This window comes from Nycticebus coucang, chromosome 7, assembly GCF_027406575.1.
Source record: "Nycticebus coucang isolate mNycCou1 chromosome 7, mNycCou1.pri, whole genome shotgun sequence".
In the NCBI taxonomy this organism is placed as follows: Eukaryota; Metazoa; Chordata; class Mammalia; order Primates; family Lorisidae; genus Nycticebus; species Nycticebus coucang.
In genome coordinates this window covers 27,200,554-27,213,909 of record NC_069786.1, presented here as the reverse complement: position 1 = coordinate 27,213,909, position 13,356 = coordinate 27,200,554, and the positions used below count along the sequence as shown (strand labels likewise).

General features: G+C 40.6%; 1 protein-coding gene across 1 annotated transcript in view; it reads left to right on the top strand.

Moving 5' to 3' along the window:
• Positions 1-13,356, top strand: part of MAP3K19 (mitogen-activated protein kinase kinase kinase 19) — a 66,084-nt gene that overhangs the window by 8,620 nt on the left and 44,108 nt on the right. The window contains exon 4 of the mRNA XM_053596675.1: positions 7,902-7,998. Within this exon, the coding sequence (XP_053452650.1) occupies positions 7,902-7,998 (97 nt within the window). The remainder of the gene's footprint in view (positions 1-7,901; positions 7,999-13,356) is intronic.

Genomic DNA, 13,356 nt, shown 5'->3' with positions numbered 1-13,356 from the left:
TGCCTAAGATTTCAACTTGAGAATTTTGATGGGACACAAATATTCAGTTGATAATAGTGTGTTTGTACCCAATACCACAGAAGATTGTTGCATGTCTTAATAATTAAATAATTAAATGTAGCTTGCCTTCATGTACATTAAAATTGAAAAGGAGAAGATCGTTCATCCACATCAACTCCATCACTTGGTATCACCAAGGAGGTGTCTTCTCATGGCCCTGGTCATCATTCTGCCCATGGTGAATGAATCCACATAAAGTCCCCTGTAGTACAGTAGCAAGACTAATAACAGACCCTGTGACCCACAGAAAACTGTGGAATGACTGTAAACTGTACATTGTGGGTGCCATTCCACAGTTTCCTATGGGTCACAGGGGCTACCTACAGAGAGAAATGGAAATGTGTTTTACACTGTGTACTCACTTGTATCTTTTGAATGTTTATAAAAATTAGCATAGCTTGAATAAAGATCTTAATACTTTACATTTTATTGGCAATAAAAAACATGGCCACAAAATTGTTCATTTTTAAAACTTACTAAGGAATGAACTATAATATTTATAAAGAAAGTGAAGTGTTTTGGAGGTGGTGGAGTAAAGACATTTTGGTTTCTTTCTTCTTCCAAAACTCATCCCAAAACAACAAACAAAAAATAAAAATTTTGGTAGCACCCATAGCTCAGTGGTTAGGGCACCGGCCACATACACCAAAGCAGGTAGGTTTGAAACTAGCCTGGGCCTGCTAAACAACAGTGACAACTGCAACAACAACAAAAAAATACCTGGGCATGTGGTAGGCGCCTGTAGTCCAGCTACCGGGAGGCTGAGGCAAGAGAATTGCTTAAGCTCAAAAGTTTGAAGTTGCTGTGAGCCGTGACACTAGAGCACTCTACAGAGGGCAAAATTGTGAGACTCTGTCTCAAAAAAAAGAATTAATTTTTTAGGTTTCTATTTTGAAATAATTATAGACTCACAAAAGTTTGTGATTATAGTTCACCAGCTTCCTCCAATGGGGACTATTATAACTATAGCAAAGTATTAAAATTGGGGAATTGACATGGACATAATGCAATTCACTAAACTACAGACCTTTCTTGGATTTTAGCAGTTTGTGCATACAAAGAAAGCCTTTTTGTTTCCCTCCCCCCTCCCTCCTGCCGTGTCTGTGTGTATGGTGCTATGACATTTTATCTCCCACTCCCCAATCATCACGATCATGATACAGGAAGGAATTCCCTCCCACCACCTCTTTGTAGCCAAACCCTCCCTTCCCTACCCTTTGCCAACCACTGATTTGTTCTCCATCTCTGTAATTCTGTCATTTTAAGCATGTCATATAAAAGCAATCATTATATACGTAAACTTTTTTTTTTGAGACAGAGCCTCAAGCTGTCGCCCTGAGTAGAGTGCTGTGGCATCACAGCTCACAGCAACCTCCAACTCCTGGGCGTAAGTGATTCTCTTGCCTCAGACTCCCAAGTAGCTGGGACTACAGGCGCCTGCCACAGCGCCCAGCTATTTTTTTAGTTGTGGTTGTCATTGTTGGATTCGAACCCGCCAGCTCAGGTGTATGTGGCTGGTGCCTTAGCCGCTCGAGCTACAGGCGCCGAGCCACACATGTAAACTTTTGAGCTTGGCTTTGGCTTTTTCTACTCAGCATAATGTTCTTGACATAGGCTCAAGTTGTTTTTGTATCACTGTTTCTTTTATTGCTGACTAGTATACTGTGGTATGGACGTTCCACAGTTTGTGTAGCAGCTACCTTTTAAAGGACGTTTAGGTTGTTTCCAGTTTGGGGCTATTACAAATGATGCCACTATTAACATTCGTGTATAGACTTTTATGTGAACATAAGTTTTCATTTCAATGGAATAAATGCCCATGAGTCCAACTGCTGGGTCATGTGGTAAATATATGTTTAGTTTTTTAAAGAACTACCAAACTCTTTTCCAGAATTGCATTCTCCTTTTATATAATGGTATATCTTATAATCAGGAGCATCTTAGATTCATCAGCAAGGAATGAGAGAAACAATTTCTCTGCATCTTTACAACCATTTGGTACTGTTAGAATTTTCTATTTTAACCATTTTAATAGGTGTGTAGCATTACCTCATTGTGGTTTTAATTTGCATTTACCTTATGGTTGATGATAAATGGACTTTTTTTAATGTGTTTTTTCACCACCAGTATAGACTATCTGTTCAAGTATTTTCCCTGTTTTTGTAAGTGGAGTGTTTGTCTCCTTATTGCTGGGTTTAGAGAATTCTTTATATATTCTGGATATGTAGTTCACAAACATTTTCTCCTAGTCCAGAGAAAGATTTGACTTGTTTTTTTTCCATCCTTTTAATATTTTATTGAATGTAAGTTTTTAATTTTGATGGAAAATAATTTATCCATTTTTTTCTTTTACAGTGTGTCTAAGAATTCTTCACCCAACCCTAGGTTGCAATTTTATCCTATGATCTCTTCTAAAAGTTAGAAGATAATAGTGTCACATTTTGTGTTAATTTTTATAAGGTGTGAGGTTGAGGCTGAGGTTGGTATATTTTTGTCAACAATGTCCAATTTGTTGAAAAGACTATCCTTCCTTCATCGATCGACTTTCATACTTGTGGTAAAGAAAACTGCAGAGTTTCCTTCTTCAATTTGTCTACTATCAATTTTAAGATGCTTATTTTGCATTTTAACATCTTTGAAATCAGACATCTTACAATTATCATAGTAAAGTTGGCACTGTTTTGTCATTTTTAGTGGTAATAAAATAATGATGTATCGTATAATCAGGAACATCCTAGATTCAATGAGATATGGTAGGACCTATATCTCCCATTGCTAAACCCAAATCACAGTACAGTAGAACCTCTATAAGTTGACTGCCCAAGGGACTATAACAAACTGGTCAACATACAGAAGTGGTCAACATAAGGAACTAGGCCTGCTGTACTGATACATACATGTGGTACAAGTCTAGTCTATGAAAATTAGGTAAACTCAAGGAGGTAGTCAACGTAGCGAGGTGGCCACCTGTGGAGGTTCTGCTATACATGACCTCAGAAGTGGATGGAGGAGTGATGATTTAGCAGCATGGAGAAAAGTGAAACTTGATTGTCCACAGAAGGGACATTGATTAGAATCAAAATGACATACTGCAAAGAAACAAGGAAAAGCCCAGGAATTAAAGGTATCAAGTACTGCCAAATTTGGGGGGATTAGTGTGAGGATGAAAAAAAGAGTTTGGTTGAAAGTTTGTATAAGGAGCAGAGAAATCCCCAACATTCTCTTTCCACTCTATGTAACTATGCCATACCAGTACATTCACATGAGTACTTTTTTTTTTTTTTTTGAGACATAGTCTCCCTCTGTCACCCAGGGTAGAGTGCCAGTGCATCAGCCTAGCTCACAGCAACCTCAAATTCCTAGGCTCAAGTGTTCCTCCTGCCTCAGCCTCCTGAGTAGCTGGGACTACTGGCACCTGCCACCATGCCTGGCTAATTTTTCTATTTTTAGTAGAGATGGGGTCTTGCTCTTAGTCAGGCTGGTCTCAAACTCCTGAGCTCAAGGGATTCTCCTGCCTTGGCCTCCCAGAGTGCTAGTGCTAGGAATACAGGCAGGAGCTACTATGCCCAGCTGATAGCAAAGCATTTTTTGATGCAACTTTAAAACTTTCTTTTGAACTTTCACTACATATATTTTTTTTTTTTGGTGGCTAAAATTAACTTAGAACTCATTTTTGAGGTAAAAATAGACTTTTTTGCTATTGGACTTGCTTTTTCTTTTCTATTGCTTTCTCTAAATCCCTAAACCCAAGGGATTCAACCTTCACTTCTTTTCTTTGAATGAAAACATGGGTTTCTTGTTGGTTTTTTGAAATGGGTTCATTACAGTGTACAGAGATAGGTAGCTGCCCTGCTCCTGGGACTGCCCCTGAGAGGCTCTTTATAGACTCTCCCAGTCTGTTTTTATCCAAAGAGACTCTTCTTTCCAAATTTACTCATGTATGATTTCCCTCTTGCATTTCTCTTTGTGTGTTTGGTACTCCCTTGTTTGCAGGTGAAAATGCTTATGCTCTGTTTCTCCTCCATCTTTCACCTCCGGCATTGTTGTCAATGGCTTAGGAAATCCATCTATTTTGAGGATTTGCTATTATAATGTTTTTTTCTTTTATTCACTACTAGGTGTCATTATTTAAATTATTTTCCTTGTGGAACCCAAGCATATCTCAAAGTCTTTCATGTTTAGCATTCTAAAAGAAGTTAGAAAATTCTGAGCTCTTTCTGTTTCAGAGTCTTAAATTCCACGATCACCTTCAAAGTAGATCTAATTCCTACATCCTTTTTGTTTGTGGTCCTTATGGTCTTTCAGTTTATGCCATAGCAGAAATTTTTGTCAGGCACTTGTAAGTGTCACACATCTTTTCTTTTTTTCTGTGCAAAACCTACCAATTCAGTTTGAGTATCCTTTCTTTTCATTTTGCTGGTTGTTATGAATTCTTTTCTTTCTGGTTCTTGTTGAATTCTTTGTTTCAACCTTTTCATGGTCTTGATATAGTAGAGTGGTTACACTCTAGAACCAGACTTCAGAGTTGGGATGTGGATTCTGGCTTTATGACTGGCTGACTTTGTGACCTTGGATGAGTCTTATGGTAGTGATATAGTAGAGTGGTTACACTCTAGAACCAGACTTCAGAGTCTGGGTGTGGATTCTGGCTCTATCACTGGCTGACTTTGTGACCTTGGATAAATTACTTCACTTCTCTGGGCCTCATGTATAAAATGAAGACAACAGTTTCTACTTTTAGAGTTGTGAAGATTAAATTATTTAATATATATAAGATTGTTTTACAGTGTCTGGCACTGATATTTGTAAATGCTAGTCATGGTTATGGATTTTGTAGGTCAATATGCCCATGCTGCTGTCTTACAACTTTTCTTAAAGGACCAATTGACAAATGAGCTAAGTTGAGACTGGCCACAGCCCATTAGTCAACATGGAAACTTGACATAAGCACCAGTGTATTTAACACTTCCTAAAAAGGACTGCCATTTTCCAAAGTTTAGCATGAAATTTTCTTTTCTTTTTTTCCAAAACAGAGTCTTGGTTGCCCTGTGTAGAGTGCCACGGAGTCATAGCTCACAGCAACCTAAAACTACTGGGCTAAAGTGATCCTCTTGCCTCAGCCTCCCTAGTAGCTGGGACTATAGGTGCCTGCCCACAATGCCTGGATAATTTTTCTGTTTTTAGTAGAGACAGGGTCTCACTCTTGCTCAAGCTGGTCTCAAACTCCTGAGCTCAAGCAACCCACCCATCTCAACCTCCCAGAGTGCTAGGATTACAGGCTTGAGCCACTGCGCCCAGCCTCACATAAAAATTTCATTGAATCACTATAATTATATGGGAGTATCCTAGACTAAGGATCTGTACAAAAACAACATATACTAAAAAAGTTCAAATGGTCTATAAGCACCTAAAACTACATCCAACTTTTCTATTAAACAAAGAATGAACATTCAAATAATTGCATGACAAATCCCATATATTACATTAATAAAAATGAAAAACAATGACAATTGGTAAGTGAGAAGAGATAGTATGCTGCTGATGGATTATAAATAGGTATGAACTTTACTTTTAAGGCAATGTGTGAAAAAAGATTAAAAATTTTTCATATTCTTTAGATCAATAACTCCCTATCTAGGAGTCTAAAGAAATAATGCAGAATTGGTATATTAATTGCAAAGATGTTCCCAGCACTATGTGTAATAATCAGGAATTAAAAACTGACAACTAAGCAACATGAGGCTTATATTATAAGATTCATGGGGTTTATTAAAGAACACTGTTGGGTGGCACCTGTGGCTCAGTGGGTAGGGCGCCAGCCCCATACACTGAGGGTGGAGGGTTTGAAACCGGCCCCGGCCAGCTAAAACAGCATGGCAACTGCAACAAAAAATAGCCAGGTGTTGTGGCAGGCACCTGTAGTCCCAGATACTTGGGAGGCTGAGGCAAGAGAATCACTTAAGCCCAAGAGTTGGAGGTTGCTGTGAGCTGTGATGCCACAGCACTTTACTGAGGGTGACATAGTGAGACTGTCTCAAAAAAAAAGAAAGAAAGAAAGAAAAAGAAAAAGAAACACTGTCAGCAAGATGCAGTGGCTCAAGCCTGTACTCCCAACACTTGGGGAGATGGAAGCAGGAGGATAGTCTGAGGACAGGAGTTTGAGACCTTATACACACAAATTTAAGAAAATTAGCTTGGCTTGGTGGTGAGCACCTGTAATCCCAGCTACTCAGGGGCTGAGGCAGGAGAATCGCTGAAGCCCAGGAGATTAAGGATACAGTGAGGTATGATCACATCACTGCATTCCAGTCTGGTTGACAGAAAAAAAAAGAAAGGGGCTGTGCTCGGTGGCTCATGCCTGTAATCCTAGCACTCTGGGAGGCCAAGGTGGGTGGATTGCCCTTAGCTTACCAGTTTGAGACCAGTCTGAGCAAGAATGAGACCCCAGATCAAAAAAAATAGCTGGGTATGGCAGGTGCCTGTAGTCCCAGCTACTTGGGAGACTGAGTCAAGAGAATCACTTGAGCCCAAGAGTTTGAGGTCGCTCTGAGCTGTGATGCCACGGTACTCCACTGAGGGTGACAAAGTGAGAGTCTGTCTCAAAAACAAACAAACAAACAAACAAACAAAAAAAGGAAGGAAGGAAGAAAGACCATTATGACCCACTGATAGATATGTGTTAAAGGAAAGAAATTTTAAATTCCATTGCAATGATATTTACTTAATAAATTGCTTATAAATTTATACAAAAGTGGAAAATCCAGAGGCAAAAACAACAGGTGGCTTTTTTGTTTTTGCTTTTTTTTTTTTTGAGACAGAGTATCACTTTGTCACCCCTGGTAGAGTCCTGTGGAGTCATAGCTCACAGCAACCTCAGACTCATGGGCTCAAGCGATTGTCCTGCCTCAGCCTCCCGAGTAGCTGGGACTACAGGTGCACACCACAACACCGGTTATTTTTAGAAGTTGGGTCTCGCTCTGGCTCAGGCTGGTTTCGAACTTGTGAGCTCAGACAATCCACTTGCCTCGGCCTCCCAAAGTGCTGGGATTACAGCTGTGCCCAGCCCCTCACTGTAATCTCTTAACAGGAAGTTCTCTCATCATTTGCCTTTGGACCTCTCTGAGCTGTTATCTAATGCTGGGATTCAGTACAGCATAGAGAGGATGAGAAGATACTTGTGCCATTGTAAAGAGCCCTTAGATCAGCCATTTGGGCTGTGATGCCACATGGCACACCACCAAGGGTGACAAAGTGAGAGTCACAGCTCACATCAACCTGAAACTCCTGGGCTCAAGTGATTCTCTTGATTCAGTCTCCAGAGTAGCTGGGACTACAGGCACCTGCCACGCCCAGCTATTTTTAGGACAAGGCAAAGAGAAAGAAACAGAACATGGGGAAGGGGACACTTTTGTGGTGAGCTCAGGCAATCTACCTGCCTTGGCCTCCCAGAGTGCTGCAATTAAAGGGGTGAGCCATCTCTACTGCCTAACAGCAGGTGTTTTTTAATCTTGCTTTTTAAAAATTACTTTTTTGTATTTCCATATATTCTGAGAAGAGTAAAACACCCTTTGTAATTGGATGGGAGAGATAAGGGAGTTGCCAGATACTGGTAGGATTTTTGAAATGCAGAGAAGCATAATAAAATTGACAACAAATTCCTATGCACGCTGCACATATCTTATTTTGAAGTAAAAAACAAAATGGGAACAAATACAATTCACACCACTTCATGTGGCCTGCAGGCCGCAGTTTGAGGCCCTAGAGAAATCCCCCAACATTCACTCCGTGAACAAATTACTACATTGACTAACTGAGTTTTTATTTTATTTATGACATTGCAGGAGTCTGACCAAGATGACGACTGCAGTCACGCTATCCTGGTTAGTGAAGAAAGGGATCCCAGCGGTGACAGACAGCACTGGCAGCCCAGGACAGAAGGTATCCAGCTTCTGAACTGAACTTGATGTATTCACAAACACAACATTGAGTATCTGAGCCCCCTCCCCCCCCCGCTCCGAAAACACAGAAAAGCACAAAGGAAAATAAAAACCACTCATGAATGCAACCCCTTGCTCCATATCTGAGTCACTGAGTCTAGGCAACTTGCCGCTGTCAGAATGGGCAGCCCTCGTCTGGCTCTTCTCTCGCTCCACCCCCTCCAGTTCAGCCGCCACTCTCTGCCCCTTTCCTTTTTGTCCGCTGATGTCTTTTCTTCAGTTCTTTGTCAGCTCCAGGGGTCTGTTTCTTTCCAGAGCTCCACATTTCTCCAGCCCCTGTTGTCACTGGTCTCTTGCTCCCCGCTTGAGAGGAAAGGGACCAGGGTAATGAACCAGGCTCAAAAGCCCCAAGTCTTGGGAGGTGCCTGTGGTTCAAAGGAGTAGGACCCCACCTCCATACACCAGAGGTGTGGGTTCAAACCCGGCCCAGGCCAAAACTGCAAAAAAAAACCCCAAAAGCCCTCTAAGTCTTTTGCTCTTTTTCTCTACGAGGCCATAAATCTGGAATTTTCCAGAACCACACCTGTTTCAAGTACGTTATCCCGTCAAACCGGCGAGTGCCCTCGCGCTTAGCAGACCACAATGTATTTGCAGATTCTCACTTCGGAAAATAGTCGCCCCAGGTATCACGTTTGTCTATCACCTATTTGCCTAGAAACTTCTCATAATAAATTGTCTATTCAAACTGCTGCAGTTTCTCCGTGGCAGTTTTCTGGCTTCCATCTCCAACATTCCAGGGAAGCTGCACTCTTCACCATCTGGGTTTTTTTTTTTTTTTAATCCCTTCTCACGTCCCTGAAGGCTGCAGTCCTTTCCCAGTGGCCGCCCCCTCCCGCCCCTTGTGCGAGGCTGCCCTCTCCTGGACAGCCTCTGCCTGTCTCACTCGCAAAGCTCCGCTCCCCAGGCGGGGCGCTGAGAATAATTTAGTATGTGTCAAACTATGAACACCATTAAGCCTGGAAGAGCTAATGAAAATAAATCCTGAAACTCTTCTGAATGATTCTTGCGGTCTATCTGCCCTTAACTTTCACAGACTGCAAAGCCGAGCTCTCAGAAGCCTAATGGTTTCCCAAGCAGGTGAAATTTTTCATTTTTTCTGCTCGTCTTGCACATGACTTGCCACTGGGGGCGCTAGTCATTCTTTTTAAATTGATTTGTATTCTCTTCGATTTTCATAGAGGACCCATAAAACTTAGGTAGCATCTCCACTAAGATCTGGCAGTTTTAAGCTTTAATAACTTGAGTTACAAACCATCATCCTTCTGATGTCTTCCCACAGTTGATAGTGAGTTGGGGTGAACTAGTTACTGTCTTTAGTCACAAAGTCTGAAATAAAAGTGTTTTGAGCATTATTCTATATTGTATTCACTTTAAGTATCATTTTACGTTTTTTTTTTGAGACAGAGTCTCATATTGCCCTGGGTAGAGTGCTGTGGCCTCACAGCTCACAGCAACCTCAAACTCTAGGGCTTAAGCCATTCTCTTGCCTCATTCTCCCAAGTAGCTGGGACCACAGGCGCCCGCCACAATGCCTGGCTATTTTTTGGTTGTAGTTGCCATTGTTGTTTGGCAGGTCCAGGCTGGATTTGAACCCACCAGCTCCAGTGTATGTGGCTGAAGCCCTAGCCACTGAACTTCAGGGGCTGACCTCATTTTCTATTTCTTTAATATCAATTTAATCTCTTTATATCCCATTTACATGGTATTAATGTAAGTTATTAATATTTAAAGTGCTTGCATACTTTATGAAGACCTTATGCTTATTTGTGTACTATGTGACTTTCTGTTGTGGATATATACATTTAATAATTCAGTTTATATTTGTCCATCATATTATTCTATTAAAAAGGGAACATCACCAATTAAAATATCTATAGACTCTATAATGTTTAGATCCCATAGACCATAACACTCTTTATAGAGAACTTATGTATTCCTGCAGAATGCTTTTGCTTTATTATATATTATTTGCTTTTATAGATGGTAATATATAAAATACAATTTATGATCCAAACCCCCAAATTAAAAAAAAAAACCTTATCTTTTTCCCTAGTACAAAACTTTTTCATTTCTCAGTCAACATAGCAGATGAAAATTTTGTATACTAGAAATTGAGCCTGTAGATTTACTTTTATCATGAATGAACAAGAGTCTTATCTCCTAAAATTACTGGGCTTAGTTTTTTAAAAATGCGATATAAATCCATCAGGATTCTTAGTTGCAGGTAACATAACTTAGTTCAGTTGAAAAGGAAGGACTTTTAGGCTGGGTGTGGTGGCTAATGCCTGTGATTCTAGCACTTTGGGACGCTGAGGTGGGCGGATTTCTTGAGCTCAGGGGTTTGAGATCAGCCTGAGCAAGAATGAGACCCCCATCTCTACTAAAAATAGAAAAACTGAGGCAAGAGGATCACTTGAGCCCAGGAGTTTGAGGTTGTTATAAGTTATGATACCACAGCACTCTGCCCAAGGTGACAGAGTGAGACTGTCAGGAAATGAAAAAAAAAGGAAAGACTTTTAAAAAAGATATTAGAAAGTTCATAAACCATTGGAAAACCAGAGGAGAGGAACTGTCTTACTAGAGTCCACTCATGCTGCTATAACAAAATATTGTAGACTGGGTGATTTAAAGAGCAGAAAGTTATTTTCTCACAGCTCTGGAAGATGGGAAGTCTAAGATTGAGGTTCTGCAGGAATTGGTTTGTGGTGAGGTCTCTCTCACCTGGCCTTTTCTCTGAGCATGCACAGAGAACGTGAGGGTAAGAGAGGTCTCTGGAGTCTCTTCTTCTTCTTTTTTTTTTTTTTTTGTAGAGACAGAGTCTCACTGTACCCCCTCGGGTAGAGTGCCGTGGCATTACACGGCTCACAGCAACCTCTAACTCTTGGGCTTACACGATTCTCTTGCCTCAGCCCCTCCGAGCAGCTGGGACTACAGGCGCCCGCCACAACGCCCAGCTATTTTTTTTTGTTGTTGTTGCAGTTTGGTCGGGGCTGGGTTTGAACCTGCCACCCTCGGCATATGGGGCCGGCGCCCTACTCACTGAGCCACAGGCGCCACCCCTCTGGAGTCTCTTCTTACAAAGACACTAATCCAGTTGATCAGGTCCCCACCCTTATGCGCTCATGCAACCTGAATTTCTTCCTTAGAGGCTCTATCTCCAAATACAGCCACACTGAGTGTTAGGGGTTCAGCCTATGAATTTGGCTGGGGAGGGACACAAGCATTCAGTCCATTGTAGGGATACTCTAAGGTGGATTGTCAGGAAGAATTCCCATAACTACATCCCCCAAAATCATGCTGTTCCTGCCATCACTGGGGAGCTGTTCTCACTGGTAACTTAAGAACCTCTCCCTCTGCTGATGTTCACATCAGCACCAAGGATGTAATGCTTATCACAGTCCCTTCTCTTTCTTCATGTAATTCATATGTATCGGTCTCCTAGAACATGTTCTGGGCCCTAGCAGCACAAGAGGCTGTTAAGTAGAGGTTTTATAAAGTCTATGTTGAGATTCACAATGTAGGAAATTACCAAAATGTGAGGAGGCCATCAAAATATTTTGAACTTTTATTCCCACAGCCCACACAAATATACACGTTAGTTTGCAAACACAGGAAAGTAACTTTTCTGGAGAAAATAATTTTTATTCATCATATGAGTTAGGCTGGGCCGGACTTTAAGTTTCTATTTTAATAATGGCTTTAACACTAACACCAAATTAATGATCATTTCCCAACATTTTTATGAATGTCATTTTCCCCTCCTCTGTGAAGAAAAATATGTTTCTGACTACATTGAAATGTTGCCTGTATTTTATTTTGTTTTGTTTTGTTTTTTGGAGAGGAGGGGGAAGGAAGGGAAAGTGAATCTGAAATGTTGCCTTTTAATCACACTCTAAGGTAATATTTTCTAGTGGGGTTAATTTATCCTCATTATGTGAAAAAGGCAGTCAGTCAGGAGCAAGAGTTTTCTTTCTACTAGAGACAATACATCTCTTTCTTGGCCTGCTGTGCTTACCCAGGGCTCCCTTGGCCACTCACAGTATTCAAGAAAAAGAACAAGGAGAACATTTGTATGTTTCTAAACAATTTCAGAGTCAGTAATTGATGCATAGTAGTAGAATTTCTTTTTTTGTGTGTGTGTGGTTTTTGGCCGGGGCTGGGTTTGAACCCACCACCTCCAGCATATGGGACCAGTGCCCTACTCACTGAGCCACAGGCACCGCCCAGAATTTCATAAACCATTATGAACTTTTCCCATTTAGGACCAACAATTAGGATAGCAGCTTAGCAATCTCTAAAAAGGCAGGCCATTCCTATACTTGCTTAGTATATTTTTCTTCTTTGATTTGAAAAAGAAGCCAAATAAAGCACATTAGATTTGCTTGAAAACATTCTGGGTTTTATTAGTTCTTGGCAAGTGTATTCATGAGAATACACTCTACTCAGTTTTCTAACTTCCACAGCAAAGTACTAAAGGCATTTAGCCTTTGTGCAGAACATCCTTTTCACTGACAGTTCAGTTATTAGGAGTGTATGCTGTATGTTTTTCTCACTCTAACACGTCAGCTAGGTTTTTGCACTCAAGGATGACTACAAAAATGTTATGAAAGACGTCCGTCTTCCTTTCAGCAGGAGAATGACCTTCAGCATGTCACCCAAATCTATGGCTATCAGTTTCTTCTTCTCTAAAATGAAAGGCTTGGATCAAATGACCTCTAAGTTCCTTCCACTTCAATAATTCCAAGCCTCTCATTATACAGTGTGGCAATAGGTTAGAAAAGCCATTGAAAAGTTAGAAAACCCATTCCAAGGAAACCTCATTTTTAGACAGTTTCTTGCTTTTGTACAACATTAGAAAACATGCAATCAAATTGTTTTATTTGAGAAACATCAAAAAAATCCAAAACTGATACATTTTTGCAGTCCCACAAAATACAATATTGGATGACCATGATAGTAAATACTATTATCATTTGCCTGATTGTGAACCAAATTTTTCCTTTTGGAAATTTTTCCTTTTTTTTTTCTAATGCAGTAGTCTTATTACATGACACAGGTATAAAAATTGAACAATAAAAATGATTTCATGACAAAATATCCAAAGTCCTTTAAAAATAATAAAAATCTACTAATTGATGATAGCTGTTAAGTAAATTTTCCCAAGGTCACCCAGGAAGTGGCAGGGCATGGATGGCTGTAGAGGACCCAGATCTAATCTGATTCATACTCAACGCTCATCCTTCCTGCCATACTGTCCCTAGCACTCCGTGGTACATCTTGTACAACCACTGATCCTCTG